The sequence below is a fragment of the Nymphaea colorata genome, chromosome 7, assembly GCF_008831285.2.
Source record: "Nymphaea colorata isolate Beijing-Zhang1983 chromosome 7, ASM883128v2, whole genome shotgun sequence".
In the NCBI taxonomy this organism is placed as follows: domain Eukaryota; kingdom Viridiplantae; phylum Streptophyta; class Magnoliopsida; order Nymphaeales; family Nymphaeaceae; genus Nymphaea; species Nymphaea colorata.
In genome coordinates this window covers 17,925,233-17,938,462 of record NC_045144.1, presented here as the reverse complement: position 1 = coordinate 17,938,462, position 13,230 = coordinate 17,925,233, and the positions used below count along the sequence as shown (strand labels likewise).

The window sequence follows — 13,230 nt, the reverse complement described above, 5'->3', positions numbered from 1 at the left end:
ATTTAGTAAAATGTATAAACATTTGTTTGATTTAAGGACTAGAATGTCATGTTTTTGGGATGCAGGGTCATGCTAAAAGCACATGACAAAAGAAATATCTCGACAAAGAAATGGCAAAGCTGCTCACACTTAAAAGGATCCAAGATTCGAATCTCATGTCATTGTCACAAACAAGTGTTATTTTTCAAGGTTTTAACGTGACACTCGAGTTGAACGATATACTATAAGTCTTTCTAACACTGAAGCGAGCTAAAACCTTAAAGCATGAGGGTATAGCTGTAGAAGTTTTACGCCCCAAGACAGTTTCCTCTAAATAAGCATTAAAAAACACACAAAAAAAATACATGTTTTCCCAAGGACATTGCTACTTCCAATGCAATCCTATTAAAAGGAATTTCAAATAGTTTATATGTTATGTTAAGAATCAAACGACCAAAATGCCCTTTATGCTAAAATGAAAAACCCCAATAGTAAAACTGAAACTAGAAAAATGTCCTTTATAGTTGGCCCTCAAAGCCTAGTGTTTTGTAGGGACACAATTGCATGAGTTTTTTCCTCTCAACTTTGTAAAACAACAACAAAGAATTAGGATATTTTTTTACTTTATATTCAAGAGTGAAAGATGAAACCAAGAGGCTTTACTAGTAAATGTTGGGTTAAGGAGGTCGATTTGTGTGTTATCAACATAAGAGGGGCAGGGTGGATGCCCTCTCAGTTAGTCCGCAAAGAGTTTATTAAGTACACACATGCGCACATACATAGATATGGATGAAGAAATTCTTTGGCTTCTCAAAGTATATTGCTTGATGTATTATAGAGTGGTTGTGATTAGATCAAATTCAAGATATTCGAAGGATTTCAAAATATATATATATATATATATATATATATATATATATATATATATATATATATATATAAAACTTTAATTATCCAAAGTTACTCAACCATTTAATCAAAAATGTGAGTAGATGAATGGTTAAAAAAAACAAAAAAAAATTATTATATTATAAAAATGTCTATCACTTTTTTTTTTTTTTTTCTCTTAACCAGTTCATTATGGGGTTCTGATTGGGTAACTATGTGAAGGGGCAAAACGAATAAGGTTGAGTTGATCTTGAATTCATGTTTTTCTTTTGTGCCATCTAGAAATTAGTTTACAGAAGAATATCAAATTTGTAAAAAATCATATCCTATTTGGAAGATAAGACTTTATGCTTTTTAATGGCGATTCGGACAAGATAGTACAACAAAAAAAGACAAGAGCTCTGAACATAAGAGGCCAATTTGTGTGCATGTCGAGGCGACGTGGTTTTTACAGTTTTATTTTAAGCAATTTACAAGCAACCACCAACTTTTAACCTGTTTGAAAACTTATGTTTTGATGGAATTTGTAAAACTGAAAAACAATAAAATAATCCGCAAACACAATCTTAATGAACGGAAAATCATTAGAATATTTAGAATTTCTGTCTTACCCTTAATAAAAACTTTCGAAAACTTAAAAGTAACTGCCTAAGTAAGTTCAATAAATAATTCACAAACACGGTCTTAATGAACGGAGAAACATTAGAAAGTTTATAATTTTACAAAATTCACAAGAACAGAAACCCGTTTTAGTAATGATTATTGACTCCATAACCAACATGACCAAAATTTAAGGATATTAGCCTGACTCTAAGACGGTTCTCTTTCATGTTTCATTTGAATAGAGCCCATGAACACAATTTGTTCATTTTCCTTTGCACCTAGGCTCTGAATACCCACAAAAATCAAACTGATAATATATAGTTTGCATGCCGACTAGCCCGACCTACTAAGTTACGTCCTTTCAAGCGAAACATAATGAACAAGTTGGAGGAAATGTGGAACAATTAAAGTTGTTGGACAAATATTGTTATATCTCAATTTCAAACCATATCAAAGGCATTTAAGGAGAACTATGTAAGATTTAGTGCAACTTAAAGCAAGGCATGTTTTAGGATAGGGGTGGAGCCAAGATTTTTCTTAGGGGCGGGCTAAACAGTCCAACTTCTAGATTCGGATGGAGCCAAACTGAACCCGAATTCAAATAATACATATAGTGTAAGTAAAACTAAAAATTTTCAATTTCTTCAATATAATTTTTTTTTTCAATTGATTGGGGTGGGGCCATGGCCAGACAGGTGCCCCCTCGTTCTGCCCCTGCCTTAGGACAAGGTTACTAATCAAGGATAGAAAAATTTGCATATTTAGCATATTTAGAAACCCTAGAAGCTGCGAAGTTGGATATATGCGTCATACTGGTGCATGAATTTCGTGAGTCGTATTGGTTAATGACTAAAATACCTCGAGTTCATATTGAATAAGAAAACTTTTTGTAAAAATAAAATTAAAAATAAAAAAAAATAAAAAAAAGTCCGTGAAAGGTATTTTTAATAAATTACCAAAATGTCCTTCCATTCTTTACTGCACACGGTGCACCTAGCGCAAGTAACTTTCTCTCAAGACATGAGGAGCACCCAAAAGGGAGGAGTTGATTGAGAGGCCACTAACGTTATCGTTGCTCTAGTCTATCCGAATCAGAGACACTGATTTCTCTCTTGCCATCGACTTTCCTTTCTTCTTCTCCCTTCTTCCTCTTCTCTCATATCTTCTTCTTCTGCTATCCTCTGTAACTCTACCAACTGTACAACAATTTATAGCAGGGTTAAGGCAACTGGTAAGCATGAGCAGAGACACATCAGCAGAATGTGCAGTCTGGGCAGCAAGTTGCCAATGGGTGCCTTGGTTTCTTTTATAAGCAGAGAGAGAGCAAGAGCGAGTCTCATGATGAAAACATGGACATAGCCAAAAAATTTTCATGCAGAATTAAAGTTTTTAAATTTTGATCAGTCAAAATATCATTTTTTAAAAATTTATATGGAACAAGTGAATTTTTTTAAAAATTTACACGTAACTTTTCTTTTAAAAAAAAAATTGAGGTGGAGTTAGGGCCCATGCTGGCCCTACCTTGGCTCCGCCCTGCATGGAAAGGTGAGGAAGAGAGAGGGGCTTGTGAAGAGACGAAGAAGAAGAGAGAGAGAGAGAGAGAAAGTGCACGCTCCAACTGAGAAAAATGTTTTCTAGGAACAAAATCCCAGTTATCCCACTTGAACAGTTGATTCCACGCATGACAAACACGTACTAAGTGTGTCCAAATAAGGAAACACATTAAGAAGTCATTTGGTAATAGAAAATTCATGAAACTGTCTCAAAAATTAAAGCGAATTCATTGAAATGTATCTGCCCTCTATCTTTAAGTCAAATTTATGAAATAGTTTATTGTTACTGTTCTCATCGTCCAACAACATTTATAAGACACTAAGAAGATAGACAAAAATTAAATTACTTGCTAAGGGAGATTGCAATACAAAGTTATTTTCTTGTTTGGTTTCATAGTAAGAGAATTAGAAATTGCCCATGTATATTATCCATTCATTGCAGAATAGGAGTACTAACTAATTTAATCAATTTATTCCAACACATTTAAATTCGTCTCTAAATGTTGCTAAGACGAGTAAAATTTTTAGCATAATAATAAATGTGGCTCAAGAGCTCTCCTTCTAAATCGGGTCATATGAGATAATGTTCTCACGACTTCATGGGTTGGGTTTTTCTTAGGAACACTTGTTATATTGGCTTTTACCCTTCATTGGTGCATATTGTATATCATGCAAGGGAAAGCTGGTAAAGCTTCGGTCTAGTGTTTCATTAGTGCAGAATATGGAAGACATAATAAACACTAGTGTTCCATTAGTGCAGAACATGGAAGACATAATAAACACTAGTGTTCCATTAGTGCAGAACATGGAAGACATAAACACGGGACAAAACAAACATATTTAGGGCTGCACACGAGCCGAGTTGAGCCCGAACTTGGCCAGCTCGAGCTAAACTCGGCTCAAAAAGCAGCTCAAATTCGAGTCGAGCTCCTTATAGCAAGCTTGAGCTCGACTCGACTATACAAAATTGAGCTTGAATCAACTCGTTTAACCTGTTTAACTCGTGTAAGCATTAACTCGTTTAACTTGTGTAAGTGTTTAACTCATGTAACTTGTGAAAATTTGTTTTTACTCTAAAAGTTAAAACCAGTGGTTTTGGCAGTACTATACGGATTACCGGTTTGCAAGTCGAGTCGAATATAAACGAGTCGAGTTCCTGAAACATGAACTGGGCTTGTTTACCATTTCAAGTATCTTTGTAAGTTTGAATTCGACTCGTTTATAAAGTAGTCGAGCACGAGCCAAGTTTTCTCGAAAGAGTTCAAATCGAGCCCGAATTAGCTCAGCTCATTGTGCAAACAAAACCAATAATGAATAGAGAACACCATTGTCTGCAAGAACTAGATAATGGTGTGGAAGACATAACATTCTATCCATTATGTTTTGTAGAACAACATTCAAACAACCCTTAAATTTTGTTTAGGCAATGACAAATTTTGGCTCTCAATATATGTAATTGGTTTGTACTTCCATTGAACATAGAAGAAATGAAAATCCAAACCATTGAAAAGTTGAACATGTTCTTCATAAAATGATGACAAGTATTTGGGGTACAAAATCCACATATTAAAAAGTTGAGCGTGTTTTTTAATTATCCAAAAAACAATTCAGATAAAATCCAGACAAGATTAATTGATGATACCCGATCCGTTTGTGGCCCTCCAAAGGCGGTGCTGCAGAGTGCACACTGTGCAGCCCTAAGTCGGAATCCGATCTCGAGAGCTAAACAAAATCTGAAGCGACCTTCCTTTTCCAATCTTCCTTTCCTTTCTCCTGTTTGGGTACCGGAGGCGTTGGTTTCCCACCGGTCGTCCGCCTTACCTTAGCAGCTATGGCTGACGATTTCAAGGCGAGGGTGGACAGGGTCTTCGGCTCGCTGTTGCAGACTATCCCCTCCGTTATCTCGTCCTCGCCATGGACGCTCAGCGACGACGCCGTAGAGAGGAGGGAGTGGAAGCGGGATGCGCCCGCGGAGGAGAGGGACGAGACGCCGTCCTCCTCTTGCTTCGAAGGGCTCCGAAAGGTAAGATGCAAGAAATTCAGGGGTTTCGAGGACGACTTGTCGGATGATGGCGACGATTTGGACGAAGATGGTGACGATGAAAAGGAGGAGGGGGGTGAGGACGAGGGCGAAGACGGGCAGGTGCGGTCCGCAATCGGATTGGACTCGACTCTCGATCAGGAGGTGATTTTTCGATTCACCTTCCTTTTTGGAACTCTTGTTCCTCCGATTCGCTGTTATTGGGATTTTGGTATTTCTGATTTCATTAGAGGTGGATTTTTATTTTTTCTGATTTTGAAAGACCTAGCGCCACCAGTTTGGCCGATTTTAGGTTATCTTTCCTGGAAGTTTTGTTATATTTTTTCTTTATTCGTTATTTTGCTTGTTTCATATTTTCATTTCGTCTTGGTTCCTGGTAAGAGGGTATTTGTTTTGCAGGTTATTGAGGCGTTAGATTCTCGATGATGCGCGTTTTGATGAGCTTTTTTGCTAGTTTGATCTCGTTCCTTGTGGTTGTCGACACGCTCTTTGTGTTGTTTGGATTTGAAGTACTTTGCTTTAGACATGCACCCAATTGGATGAGTTTGCACCATCTTTATGATGCCAAGGTGGATTACTTCTTGAGGAACCGTTCTGCAGAATATCCGACGAATTGTCGGGAGTGTTCCTTGAATATTGGGTTCAGTTTCTTGGGTATGTGCTTATTGTGTTTTTTTCCATAACTTGGCAAGTGACTTTTGTGTTCCAATTCGAATGTATTTCCCATTGTGTTTATGCACTTATGGAGCTCCTGGATGTGAAGATTTGAGGACTACGTGACGTCTAAGCCCTCACAAAGATGTTTATTTTTTTTAAAGGAATTAAGTAAAGCTGATAATTGTCATTTACCTTTTCTATTGGATGGCTATAGTGATATTCGTGGTCTTTATATTTCTCTATCTTACAGATAAATGGGAAGGCTCATGGTGATTTCGTAGTATTTATATGTCACCATATTTTAGGAGTCCTGCACTTATGTAATTGTTTCGGTTCATGGTTCTGGTGCTCGTCAAATAAATGAATGTGCATCTCTCTAACTATGGAAATCACATAATGTGATACTTGTAATGGTAACGTTCACTGGGTCTGTTGCGTGAGAGCCAATTCTTTCTCTAATGTTTGCTGTGAAGAAGTATACATTTGTGTCTCAAACAGAGAGGAAGCATATGCCATCATCATTGCTGTTATATGGAAACATATGGAGCTTAGGAACAGATTTTCATTAAAACTGTTCTCTTAACATGGTTCCTTATGTTCTTATGAGGATCACACGTGATCCTGGTGAAACAAGAATGCCAATAATTTTCAGCTTCTGTAACACAAGGTGTAGCCATTAGGTTCTTATACATTCAGCAGCATATGTTTTCAGCATGGAAGATGCAGACACTATGTTTTTACATATTCAGTTGCATGTTTCTTGAAAATTAAGCCGTGTTTTTTTAGACTGCTTCTTCTGATGTCCGAGTACTGCATGTTTATGTAAGCAAACTTCGTTCTTATCTGTGGATTTGCATCGGTTAAGAATGATTTCTTCGAATTTTGTCTTTTGAAATCCAAAACTGTGTGGGCAGAAAGCTTGTGCTTCGATTCTATCTGTGCTGCCCTTCTATACAATGAATGTTTATTGCCTAGACACCACTGGGCCACAGCAGACATCGTATCCTTTATTATGGTTATTAATATTTTGTTATTGCTTGTCGAAGATAACCTACAGGACATTTTAAATGCATTCTCGTGTTTTTCCTTTCTTTTCTCCTTTTTTAATCTGGTCAGCTTCTCATCTCTTTGGTGCTGGGTAATTCATTTTGCATGTCTCTCTATCGGGTGTGTTTTTAGCCATTGCCCTCTGGTTTAATTGCTTCGGGAAATTTCAGCTCTTGGTCAGTAGTTCCAACTTAACTAGCTCCTTGCTAATTCTTGCTTATGCTTCCTGCAGGCTGAAGAAGATGAATATGACAAGGTGGCTGTGGGTAGGGAAGGTGCAGGCGAACGTGTCTACATGAATGAGGTTAATGAGTATGGTCCTCGTGTAAACTATCATAACGTACTTCCTGATTCATTAGAAGAAGGCAGGAGTGCTGGAGGAGATCCTCGTGCGAATCATATTGCAGCAAGGGCCAGACTGAGAGAAGATGACCAAGATGTAGTTGCCAGTCTCAATTCTCATCCTTATCATGATATGACTAGTCCTGAGAAGCAAACAGCTGAAGCGGCAAACGTTAAATCTATATTGAAAAGGAAAGACGACGGCTCAGACCCCAAGCCCAGAAAACGCGTCAGATTTGATGCAGGATGCAATACAAAGAAGGAATTCGAACCACATGGCTCTGGTACTGATGACTCGGGAATATTCACAACTCCGAATGAAGTTGCCGATGATGCGGAGCTTCAAGGCTCTCGGCGGGTCCCTGACTATGTAAGAAATCCTTCAAAGTACGTTTGTTACACACTGGATTGGTCAACTGAAGATGATGATGCCTCTAATCTCCGCGCTTTTCAAGAATTTTCTGAGACGGTGAAGCAGACAGCCAGTTCACGAGAAGAGTCGGGAAGCACAATGACAGCGCTTCCAAAGTCTGTAACTTTTACCCCGAGGAAGAAGCCCCAAAATTCTGCCTCAATGGTCAAGGATGAAACAAAGGGCGATCAGAATGGTCCTGGTCCACAGGCCCCTCGGCCTGTTGGTATGGCGGCATCTGACGCCAGAGAAGGTGAAGCATGTCCAATGGAGGAGGACGAACTTGAAACTTCCTCTGCTGAGAAGCTTGGAGGCATTCACAAGGTGGGGCGCCATTATCGGTCGAGAGCTTCTTCTGATGATTCTGTCTCATGAATGGAAGCTTTTCATTCGAGTTCCGTAGAAGCATCTGATGAATCCTTTGTAGTCTATGTTTGTTTTCTTTACTGGTTGTTGTCAAGCTTGCGAGCTTGGATCCAGCACAAGGATCATGACGTCAGGTACTACATTTGCTTGGTGAGGCTTCCACTATTGTGCTGTGAAGGCTTTTAAATGGTTGACCATAGTAGAATCAGCTTTTGATTATACTCTTTGCAAAGTATTTGCGTTACTAGACGCCACCAATTTTCTTGCATGTTAGAATTGGGAGTTCAGAAGGTGCCTACTTACCATACCCATCACCACTTTTTCTTGCATGTTAGGCTTGGAATCCTAGTAGGTGCCAATTTACCATACCCTGATTTAGTTAATTTTCGTTGCAAAACTTACAAATCACAATTGCCTGCCCCTTGCATTGATATGGGGTTGTAGTGGGTGTAGAGTAGCTGGTCGAGCTCCACCCACAGGTTGTGATCCTTCTGAGTTGAATTGAAGGTGCGTCACTGTCTCTACACCCAGGCGTGACGTAGGCCTGGATCCTAGAGGCAGTGTGTACACTGTGTAGAGACAGTGGAAAGAGAATAAGTGCAGCTCCTCAGCATTGCCCTTGAATGATTTCCTGTCCCTTCGTCAGCACTGTGCCACTGCTTCTCTACCTTGTATTCAGTGCTTAATTGTAGCATCTGTGTGAATTAAATTCCAACCCAGGTCTTCTTGTCCTAGCTAGGAATACAACATACATGCTTTGAGAATTGAGAATAATAGAATGTGAAAATTTGCCTAAATGGAGGGTGGACTTGAGTTTCAAGGTGTCAAACGTTGATCCGGTATACTGCGACGTATGATAAAGGAGGTAGAGGTAACAGGTAAGGCATGCTCCTGTTGGTATCCCTCTGAACAATTTATGTTTTTTCACAATTTCCTGTACCCAAGATACTGTATCAGGAATTTTTTAGCACATTGATTTATACGTCAAATTGAGATCAGTCAGACAGCAACCAATGAGCAGAAACACAAGCACAGTCGATACTTTTGAAAACATCATTGTAAGCTGTTTGTGTCAAGTAATAAAACGTCAAACAAGGAGTTGCTGTCACAAATGCTATTCATAACACAGCAACATCAAATTCTCTCGCATTCCCTCTTCCAATTGTTTACATCTTCACAGAAAAAAAAAGAAGCTCATTAGGTGACACTCTACCGCTGAGTTATATCCCTTGCCCTGTAACTTTTGGAAACGAGTTCCAAATCCTTTCCCAAGAGAACTTTTTTTAATCAAATACTCTTGGGCAAAACCTAGCGATGAAATTAAAACACTGCTCACCCAGCTGATACAGCATATATCTGGTTTGCATTCTCTAATATTAATACCCGGTAACAGAGTCTACTTTTCGATGAGCTGCATGTGCAACAGAAATCGCCATGGTTTATAGATACAGAGGAAACGATTTTGCAAACAATGGATGTATTACAAAACCACAAAGATCCTGTTAAGATCTAAAATGTTCCGTCTCCAATCAACCTGAACATTACAATAATGCCGCCTTATTTCAAAAATAGAACCAATGCTGGCAAATTATAAATACAACCTTTGAACAGTGGACTTACCAATTAATTTTCCATTTTCCAGTAGCTTATTGACTTTTCTACAGATAATCCCAGCTTCTGAGGCTTGCAAGTAGGAGAGAAAACGGTGTTCTCAGCAGCATTACCCCCAGTCGTTATGTTGAGCTGGAGTTTGATGTTGTGCATATAGCTTTATAATAATGTGCAGGTGCGGGCGTTCTAATTCTAGCATAAAAATGGGATGTCACAGGTTGGCAGCTTTGGCAGGCATTACAACTTATCCGCAATTCTGCCGAGTGCATCAGCGAGCTTGCCCAGAACCTCAACCAAGTTGTCAGTGTGATCCTTCCTTTGATTTCTGTCTAATTGGGAGTTTACATTCTGTGCCTCAAGTTGGGCAGTGAGCATTCTGCTGTTTCTTTCCAGAATTTCAATCAATCTATCCTGTACATTTGTCTCGCCATCATCCTCAGAGATCGGCTGTTTCCGTTTTTGTCCAGCCTGAGATGTGGACCCTTTCTCAGGGTTCATGGTCGTTTGTTGCTCTGCTGGAGCACCTGCATGATAATAACTTGGAGAAGTTAAAAGCGCATCACCTTTTTGAAGCATAAGCAATAAACTACCTCCATCAGATCAAAAAACTGAAACGGTCCAGGAATTGGAGAAATGCTCACCAGGAAGAATGGAAATACAAAGCAATTCGTAGAACTACAAAGCAAGTCCTAAAGTAAGGCAGCTTTTACACAAAAAGTGTCCAGTTAGACATGTCAGATGGATTCATTATCGGCAATTTTTAACTACGAACTTGTATATACAGCGGCAAAATTATGGGAGTCAAAATTCAGCATCTATTTGATGGTAAAACCTTTTCTTCTACCTTCAGTCACAGTTACCAGTCCCTTCTTATCATTGTTACCTGAGAAAAATGATCCAGAAGGACCATATTGCCCAACAATGTCCACCTGCAATCGTCATGTGACACAAACAGAACGTTTCGTGCAGGAACACTTAATGGGGACAGAAGGATCACGCAGGGAAACTTAATGGGAACAGAAGGATCACGCAGGGAAACTTAATGGGAACAGAAGGATCACGCAGGGAAACTTAATGGGAACAGATGTGCTTCACATTGAGTTGCAGTTATTTTAGGATCACAGAAGGCGAGAATTGCATTTAAGGACCATGTTTCTTGGCCTCACATGATGGTTTCCTGCAGAAAGCGACCACTTCAAGCACTGTAAAGGATTCCCCTAAGCTTTTCGTTTCAATTGTTGCTTTAAACATAAGTGAGCTCAAGATACCAGCTCACAAACGAATTACGTACATCATCCATAATAAGACTAGAATCGGATGAAATTTCATTGCAGTCTCTTCATATAAGAGAGAGAGAGTGTGTGTATGTAGCTAAAAGAGCATGTCCAGACAGATTCAGACCTCTCAAGAAAAAACAAGCATCTTCGACTTAAAGTGGGCATGTAGACTATCTGTTGGCTTATATACTTTATCCCAACGGATTTTCTACAAAGTTTTTGTCTTCGACAAACAAGGTTTGGAGTTACCCAAGCCGTTGGTGCTCTCGAACGCTGGGAAAAATGGTTTAGGACACCTTTTCTACAAAATCAACTATAAGATCATACTTACAAGATTGCATTATGTGAAAAAACGTCTATAACGTAGTAGACCCAGAGGTTTCTGGATCCCACACAGGTAAGTTTTCTGGGAAACAACAAGTGAGTTGAGTCGATCAGTTTAGACGAATCGTAGTCTTAAGAGGAAAAGTTTTCATCTTACTGCAGACAGCCTGAGATACAAAAAGTTGGTATCTTGGCTCTATGATTTCCGTCCCCGTCAAATAGTGCCCACAAAGCATCTTATCTGAAAGCTCTTTAAAGAAAGACAACTCACAGCAGAACACAACCACAATCGCCGAATAGAAGAAACAAAAATTTATGATTTCTCACACATGGAACAAAAGGAAAAAATCATCATAATAGAAATTCAACAGTTCCGAAGTCAAGCAGTTGGAGAGAGAGAGAGAGAGAGAGAGAGAGAAGGTAGCAAGAACAGATAAACTTCACCAAGAGAACAGTAACGAAAACCTAGACTGAAAAGTTCCAGAACATATTCAGATCTACAATTCAAAGCTTACCTGGATCAAAACACCTCAAGAAAGATGGTTGAAGATGATTTCCTGCAACAAGAACGGAAAACAAAAGGATGGGTCAAAGTCGTTACGAGGGGTATCTCGAATTCCCACCAGGAAGCGAAATTAAAATACAAATAAAGAAGAGGACGATGGCAGGAACGAGATGAGGAAGCGCACCAGAACTAATCGGCACGGCCGGCGTCGGCGATGGCGGGCTCTCGACCTTAACCTGCGTCAGTGGAGTCGCCTCAGGGCTACCATCTTCCGCGTCCTCATGCCCGGACGCCTCAAAATCGGAGAACAAACCCTCATCCGCCGCAGCAGGCCTCCCGCTGTCAAATATCGTCTCCATCGGCACCGGCACCACCGCCGCCTTCGCAGCGGCGGCGCCACCGTCGAGCATGTCGTACACCTCCCTATCAAAGAACCCCGGCAGCCGCCGCTCCCTCCTGGCGTCGTTCCGGATCACCCAAAAACTCTCCCCTCCCCTCCTCTCCCACTCCTTTATCTTCCTGTAGTCCCCGGCGAGGTTGCTCCACCGCTTCCGGCACTGCACCGGCCCCCGGTCCACTCCGTGCCGCCTGCAGTACGCCGATATCGCCGCCCATTTCGGCTCCACGCCGCCGGCGCCGCCTCCTCCTCCCCTCCGCCCCCTCCCTTCGGCGTCCCTCTTCCCCTGGATCAACACCAGGATCTCCTGCCTCGTCCACCGGGGCAGCCTCGGTGGCTTATTCTCCTCCCCGCCGTTCCCCGACTGTGACCCAGCGGTCAAGCCCTCCCCATCTGGCCCCCCGTTCCCCATTCTGGCCTAACGGCGTTCCCCTTTATCCCGCGTTCCTCGTAACGGCGTTCAAACGGCGCCGTTAAGAGGAAGGAAGATGCCCCTTTTGTAGGGAGGGGAAGAAGGACTAAGGAGATCTCAAAAGCTTGGCCCTTTGGGGAGTTTATGGAGAGATATAGAGAGAGAAAGAGAAAGTGAGGGAGAGGGAGGGGATCTTAGGGTTTGAGGTTTCCTCCAAAAAACTTTGGTGTTTTGATTATGAAGAATCAAATCTAGGGTTTTTGATTTCAATAAAAGTTAAATAATTTTTTTTTTCCAAAGGTTGAAGGGGTTGTGAGGTGGGGGAGGGTCTCAATTTTTCTTTCTTTCATTAGTCATTGATTTCGATATTTTGAAGGACATAACGTTATTAAAGGACCTTCTCCATAAAGATCCACACAAATATCGCTTTCTCTTTATGGGCGCGATAGGGCACCCCACTATGACCCCCCCCCCCTTCTCCTTCTCGCGCTAAAATTCTATCTCCAATTTGCCCTTAGAGCATCCGTATTTGCTTTCTTCGGACTCGACCCCACCCCTTAGCCCTTAAATGACTAAATTGGTAATTTGGGTTGCGTGTCCTAATGAAGTACAATTAAGTTTATTTTGTCAAGAGCCATGCTATTTTGATAGGCCAATTATAGAAGACCCAACTTTGTATGGTTTCAGGTTTTTTTTTTTTTCGAAATTAGCGCTTCCAAGTTTAGTTTTTTCAGCTATTGACTCTGGGACCTTGCTCAGTAATATTGTGTTACTGTTTCATACATCTATCCCAAAAATTAGTTAAATTCATTGGAC

At 40.5% G+C, this 13,230-nt stretch overlaps 2 protein-coding genes across 2 annotated transcripts; one reads left to right on the top strand and one right to left on the bottom strand.

Annotated features, from left to right (window-relative positions):
- The first annotated feature begins 4,681 nt into the window (after window positions 1–4,681).
- On the top strand, window positions 4,682–8,107 carry LOC116258053 (uncharacterized). Its single transcript, XM_031635130.2, has 2 exons — window positions 4,682–5,208; window positions 7,001–8,107. Exons 1-2 carry the CDS (start codon window positions 4,855–4,857, stop codon window positions 7,895–7,897), a joined length of 1,251 nt encoding a protein of 416 aa, XP_031490990.1. The 5' UTR covers window positions 4,682–4,854; the 3' UTR covers window positions 7,898–8,107.
- A 1,259-nt stretch (window positions 8,108–9,366) lies between these two features.
- On the bottom strand, window positions 9,367–12,575 carry LOC116258105 (trihelix transcription factor ASR3). The gene is made up of 3 exons (XM_031635226.2): window positions 11,790–12,575; window positions 11,616–11,657; window positions 9,367–10,023 (listed from the first exon to the last, which is right to left on the bottom strand). Exons 1-3 carry the CDS (start codon window positions 12,412–12,414, stop codon window positions 9,737–9,739), a joined length of 954 nt encoding a protein of 317 aa, XP_031491086.1. The 5' UTR covers window positions 12,415–12,575; the 3' UTR covers window positions 9,367–9,736.
- Window positions 12,576–13,230: the final 655 nt, after the last annotated feature.

Bases quoted from the DNA above. Each gene is read 5' to 3' on its own strand.
- LOC116258053 (XM_031635130.2), top strand. From the start codon at position 4,855: ATGGCTGACGATTTCAAGGCGAGGGTGGACAGGGTCTTCGGCTCGCTG. The intron at 5,209-7,000 runs GTGATTTTTCGA...TGCTTCCTGCAG, and splicing joins ACTCGACTCTCGATCAGGAG to GCTGAAGAAGATGAATATGA.
- LOC116258105 (XM_031635226.2), bottom strand. From the start codon at position 12,414: ATGGGGAACGGGGGGCCAGATGGGGAGGGCTTGACCGCTGGGTCACAG. The intron at 11,658-11,789 runs GTGCGCTTCCTC...TTCTTGTTGCAG, and splicing joins GGCCGTGCCGATTAGTTCTG to GAAATCATCTTCAACCATCT. The intron at 10,024-11,615 runs GTAAGCTTTGAA...ATTATCATGCAG, and splicing joins CTTGAGGTGTTTTGATCCAG to GTGCTCCAGCAGAGCAACAA.